Below are 6,055 nucleotides of genomic sequence, written 5' to 3'. Positions count from 1 at the left end.
AAGGGACAATACAGTATTTATTATCTTCTCTCTCTCCTTCCCCAGTGTTTCCTGTCAGCATCTTTGCTGTAAGCTATCTAATTAAGAAAAAACGCCAACTAATAATCTTTTAGAAAATAAGGAAGTATTCCCGTGGTCTTGTGCATCATTTTTGTTCACATTTTCAGTTCAGAAAATAAAAACTTTTTTCACGGCGGCCATGTCGACCGGTCATACTGCAGCAGGAAAAGCACAGGTGTTAGTATTAACTTTAATGATAGCACCCTCAAACTGAAGCCAAAACGATAATTCTATTATTTACACCTTTGCTTTTCCTACCATGACATGTCAACATGTCCTCTGTGAAAACAATAATTCTTCACAAATCATGCGCACTATAAATGTCAAAGGCAAAAAAATAATATGCCACAGAGAAGCCATACATATGTAAATATAACTGGCCATAATAGGTTACAAAAATACCTTAAGCATGGAATCAAGTAACATTACCAAATCAGGAAGTCCTTCCAGACACCTTATAATAGTTTCCTCTCGTGGTCTGAAGCCTGTGATAAATGAGTTGTCTGAGGTTTGTTCCACAGCAGACCAGAGATCAGCCTCTGTCACAGGTTATCTAGTTTATTTAGTGTATCTTTGTTAATGGGGCTCTGCAAACACAGAGAGGTTCTTGGCACCGCTAAGTCTAGACTAAGATATAAGATCCTCCCTGCTCATTCCCCCTTTCTCTCACCTACAGCCCTAATTACCTGCTAGAGCCAACAGAGAGGGCTTTAATATTCATAGAGAAGTGTGGACCTGCATAGCAGGCAGGGGAATTAGGCCTGAGTGTTTAGTTTGCCACATACATGCAGTTCATTTGATATGCAAGCAGCAAACCTGAGGAGACAAAGCCTAATATACTCACCTAGGTCTTTCATCACAGAAAAGCTAATAAAGTCTCTGGCCTAAAAGGGTTTGGGATGAAAGGGTTAACACTGCTGTGCTGATTATTCACTCATTACATGTGAGTAAACATCATCAGAGCTAATGTGGATTAAAAGAAGACAGATCCCCTGCATCATCAGCCTGGGAGGGAAAGAAGAGAGCTGACAGCTGGGGAAACTCTGCAGAAGGTTTACACTGGAAAATAATTATCAGCTCATAGTTTATCATTTCAAACGAATACGAAAATGATGAAAAAATATGCACAAATATTTAGAAAAATAATAATTATTCACACTTTAATCAACAAAAGACTAAAGTGCTAGAATTAGTTGTAATAAGTGCTATCAGTTTATTTTATGAGTACCACTCTCATCAGAGGAGAGATAATTCAGTTTTGAGTGCTTGTGTTAAATAAGTAACCTGTGTGTTACAGAGCAACAGGTCAGTGGAAGGAAAATGACAATTGTTCATGTAACTAAAACAGATTAAGACTGGGAGTGGCAGAAATATGAACGCCAAGTTTTCTCTGGCAGTATTTTAATGTCACATAATGACGTGGGTGGAGGTTAAAGGTCACTGCGGGAACTGGTCCTCCGGTCAGCTGTCAAGTCTGGTGTCACCCCACACACTCTTCAACTCAGAACAAATAAAAAAACTAAACCAGCTTTAGCAGAATCTGCTTTAGTGACTTTTAGAAATGTTGGTTTTCAAAAAATGTCCCATGTTTGCTCTGGATGTTTATCTGGATTCGGATGTCTGTTTTTCTTGCATGACTAAGGTGGTGCAGAGCTGTGCGAGAGCGGTTCACACATCCTGCTCATTGGTTTCACCTCTGCTGCAGAGCAGGAGTCAAATGTGACGCGGCGGTTTGTGGGAACGCTGCCCAGGACTCAGATCCACAGTCGACACCTGACGATCAAATATCAGAGAGAATCCAGTGATCTGTGAGTTCTTCTTACAGCATGGAAGGATTCGGAAATTGTTTTGAACATCTTAATTCGGATACTAACAAATCGCTGAGAAGGTCAGGACTGACTCTATTAAGGATCTGTAAGGTTACACCATCAACTTCCTGTCAGCCTTATACACATTTAACCACTGTGCAAAATGTAGCATGTTTTAGGCTATACTTTGGTGTATTTTACTTTATGTTATTTTAAATGCAACTATCCAAAATTAAATACACGTGCAGAAAACTGTGCACCAATATTTACACACTTAGATGAAATACAGCAGTTAGTGAACCAGAACATTTAGGAGATCAGTGGTAAGAGATGCTACATGGTAATGACTTTTTTTTTACAAAAAAATAAAATCAATAAAGAACAAACAGTTTTTCACCAGTAGCCAAATTATCCACAGAGGTCTCCTCTGCAACACAAATAGAACAGGCAATTATAACCGGTAGAAAAACTGAATAAAGCTGTTTCACGTCACGAATCAGAGCTTCTCCGATGGTGTTTGGCATGTCAGAGAAGGGCAGCTTGCCCACCAAGTGCCATGTTGTGCTCACTCTTTATCTGATCCAGACCTTTAGTAGGTTTTTACTGGGAACCGAATGATCAGCGAAGGTCACCTCCTCTCCAAAACAAACAGACCCTGTGATTTAAGCAGGTAGAAACACTGAATAAAGCAGATTCACATTATCATTCAGCGTTTTGCCGATGCTAGTGGTCGCAGATGGGCTTCTAACTACTGTGGCTAACTTGAAAATGAGAAAACAAGAAAACTCGAATGGCCCCATCTAGAGCTAGTGTTTGGTTTGTTCGTTCTGGGCTACTGTAGAAACATTACGGCGAACATGGGTTGGAGATCTCTTTTGAAAGGGAGACCTGGACAGGACAGTGTTCTTAGTAATAAATAACTAAATGGCCAAGTTCAGTTCAATATAAAGTGTGTTAGTAGTCCTGCAAATTCTTCCAGGTGGATCAGAGTTCCCAGGACAGGGAGGCCTACTGCTGTCCAAACAGGATGAAGTGTAAACTTCTCACACCTCACAGCTGCCTTGGCACACTTCTCCAGCCTGACCTTGTAGGGGACATCAGGGCAGAAAGAGAGAGCGGCTCTAATGAGAGGCAGAACTGCCATCTAACTTCAGTGTAAAGAACGTTTAATGTACATGAATGATGATGGGGCATAGTATTGACCACTGTGTTTGGCTGAACCGGAGGCCTTACAGTTACAGGGCAATGATTTTGGATTATTGGATATTTCTGGTCACAGATCATGTAGCTGCTTCCAGTCACAGCCCATGGCACTCCAGATTTCTAATAAAAAATCCTCAGGAGGATTTAGAGACAGACCCGTGACCCAGGTGAAGCCCCTGTCATGGCAGGGTCATGTTCCCAGGCTGCAGGAGTGTGTAGTGTGAATTTGCCATGATGCCTGTGCGAGCTGCCAGGTCACACCTTGTGCTGGAGCTGGCATGTTTCCCATGGGACCCCCTGGCCTAGGTGTCGGCCCTGCTCCCAGAGCTTCTCAGGACCTGAGGTGGCTGCTGGAGGTGCAACCTCACACCTCCCACCACATATATGGAGCAGCCTCTCTGGTCCTCTTCACTATCCTCTGCCTGCCTCATCAGAGACACACTGACAGCTCACTGCTCAGGGAAGAGCTTACAACCACAGCATCGACTTCACCCACGACGACAACAGCAGCTATGGATGTGTCCTACTGCTCTGCTCTCCAGCTCCAGGATGACTCTTTCCTGTTTGACGGCAAGACCCTGCTGGACAAGTCTTACGATCCTCTGGCCTATGATCCAGCCTCAGATCCTGGTTACTTCAGTGCTGGCAGCAGCCTGTCTCCCACCTCTTCTGTGGACTCTTTCTGCTTCTCCCCCACCTCCCTCCAGGCTGCTGGAATTGAACAAAATGCTTTGGAGTGTTTTGTCTTCAAAAGCCCTGCAGCACCTGGTCTTACCCATGAGAATCAGACTCTGCCCTGCTCCAAATCCTCCACAGCTGCCTCCACCACAAAGAAATCCAGGTCCAGGTATCCGGGGAAGAAGCGCCACACAGCCAGTGAGAGAGAGAAGCTGAGGATGAGGGATCTGACCAAGGCCCTGCATCACCTCAGGAAATACCTGCCGCCCTCAGTGGCACCAGCCGGACAGACCCTGACCAAGATCGAGACGCTGCGCCTCACCATCCGCTACATCTCCTACCTGTCCGCTCAGCTGGGCCTCAGCGAGGAGGTGCTGGAGCAGAGATCCTCAGGCTTTGTGGAGCAGCCCCCAACCCTTAGCCAGTTCCTGGGTCAGCCAATGGCCAGCTACAGCCCACAGGAACCAGACTGTCACACAGTGAGCACAGCCCAGCTGTCCTCTCTGCAGCCCTCATATCAGGTATGTTCATGTCATGGGCATTAGCCGTTATACTTTTTAATAATTAATGGTTAAAGAGAATTCGCTTTACAATGGCCGTGTTTATTCATAACCTACTCTTGTAGAATCCAGAGTGTTAGCTGAATGAGTTCATAACCCAAATCTGTTTTCTGTCATCAGGTTCCTAGCGGAGTTTGTTTCACCAGTCAGCAGTACTGGATGCCACAGCAACAACTTCAAAACGCCACCTTCTCTGGACAGTGCTGAGACATACGGCAATCCGTCCACTCAACTATTTTCATTGCAACAATGACCTCTAACAAAATTTATGGACAAAATTCTCGTTTTTTGTTATTTTGAACAAAATATATTTCTGTGTCTTTTTGTATTAAACTGTGTATTTATTGAGCTTTCACCATGTGAACAGAATAAATGTAATTTATCAAAATAATCCTTGAGTTTCTTGCATTCATCCAACATGCATTCATGTTTGTCTCTTTCTGGTTTATTATTTCTTATGTATTAATCAAATGAAATCATACAGACTTGGTGCTTGGCCTCTACTTCCTTACACAAACACTACAGCTGTCAGCAGGACAATGAGGTGCTAAACAGCGAGCACATCCCCTCTAAAGTCCTGAAGGAAAGACCCCTGCTGAGAGAAGCGGCAGCTGAACTAGGACCAGTTAATTGGCACCTTTTCTATCCTGTGTAAACATGGCTGCTAGTTGACACCATGGAAGAAACCTCATGATAAATATCCAGCCCGGGATAAAAGGGATAGTTCAGACAGCCCGTTCCAACACCTTCAGTTCCCATTAAAGGTTCTCATCAAAGCCACCAGACGTCATTGAAAAAAGAGTAATTTTGGCTCTCTGAACATGGAAGCTGCTGGTTGTCGGCTGCCTCAATCAGTTAGTTTGTTTATGCTATTGTGTGACTTTAGTGAATCAAAAGTATCCCTTTTACATGCCAAAATCACAACATAACCCAAACAAACTGACTGAATAAGGCTGCAGTTGACCAGAAGGTCCTGTGTTCAGCGATGTGAAATCTCTGTTTTTCTCAATGGACTCTGGCTTTGAAGAGAACCGCTTCAATTCCTCATTGAAAATTGCTGTCTGATGGTGAGATAAAGCACTGATAATATTCTAAATTTAGCATACACTTAAACTGATATTGGTTCTTGGGTAGCTGAAATACATTTTGTTGCTGACCCTGGCCACAGAAATAGATTGCTTAATTTCTGTGTTAAACTCCAGCCTGCTTCTCCAAACTGGGGACATGCTGACCACAATCTATGTGATACAGTCCCACTGCAAAAGATCCAAACTATCCCTGGTAAGCTGGTTTTATTTCACTTCCACTTCAGATTGTCCCTTCCTGTTCTGAGGTGTTTCTCTGTACTGTCCATGTATAATTTATATCTTAATATTGACAAATTGTGTCTTAGTCATTGAAGATAGCGGCCCACTTTGTGGATTGATGTTTTACACTGTTGCTATGTTCCTGAGACATAGCAACAGTGTGATGTGATGTTCCTGAGATGCCTCGAGCAACTTTACTAAATAACTGAAACTGTGTGGACTTTTATTTTTTAGTTGTGCATTTTACATTTAAATGGACTTTATTTTCCCTGAAGTGCTTATTTTCTTACAGAACACAAACTGGGGTCACAACCTTTGTAAAATCTCCAGGATGGCCTCAAAGAAAGTTTCTGTCTTCTCGCTGTTTCTTTCAGAGGAGATAAACATCCAAGCTGATTCAAAATACTATTTAAATGTGCAGGTAAAAAAAAAAGTCAAA

At 43.0% G+C, this 6,055-nt stretch overlaps 1 protein-coding gene across 1 annotated transcript; it reads left to right on the top strand.

Moving 5' to 3' along the window:
• Positions 1-2,490: 2,490 nt before the first annotated feature.
• LOC117260023 (uncharacterized) lies at positions 2,491-4,516 on the top strand. Its single transcript, XM_033631887.2, has 2 exons — positions 2,491-4,270; positions 4,430-4,516. Exons 1-2 carry the CDS (start codon positions 3,350-3,352, stop codon positions 4,514-4,516), a joined length of 1,008 nt encoding a protein of 335 aa, XP_033487778.2. The 5' UTR covers positions 2,491-3,349.
• The last annotated feature ends 1,539 nt before the right edge of the window (positions 4,517-6,055 follow it).

This window comes from Epinephelus lanceolatus, chromosome 2, assembly GCF_041903045.1.
Source record: "Epinephelus lanceolatus isolate andai-2023 chromosome 2, ASM4190304v1, whole genome shotgun sequence".
Taxonomy (NCBI): Eukaryota; Metazoa; Chordata; class Actinopteri; order Perciformes; family Serranidae; genus Epinephelus; species Epinephelus lanceolatus.
This window is presented reverse-complemented; position numbering and strand designations above follow the sequence as displayed.

Excerpts from the sequence above, each read along its gene's own strand:
- LOC117260023 (XM_033631887.2), top strand. The coding sequence starts at position 3,350 with ATGTTTCCCATGGGACCCCCTGGCCTAGGTGTCGGCCCTGCTCCCAGA. Across the intron at positions 4,271-4,429 it reads CTCTGCAGCCCTCATATCAG|GTTCCTAGCGGAGTTTGTTT; the intron begins GTATGTTCATGT and ends TTCTGTCATCAG.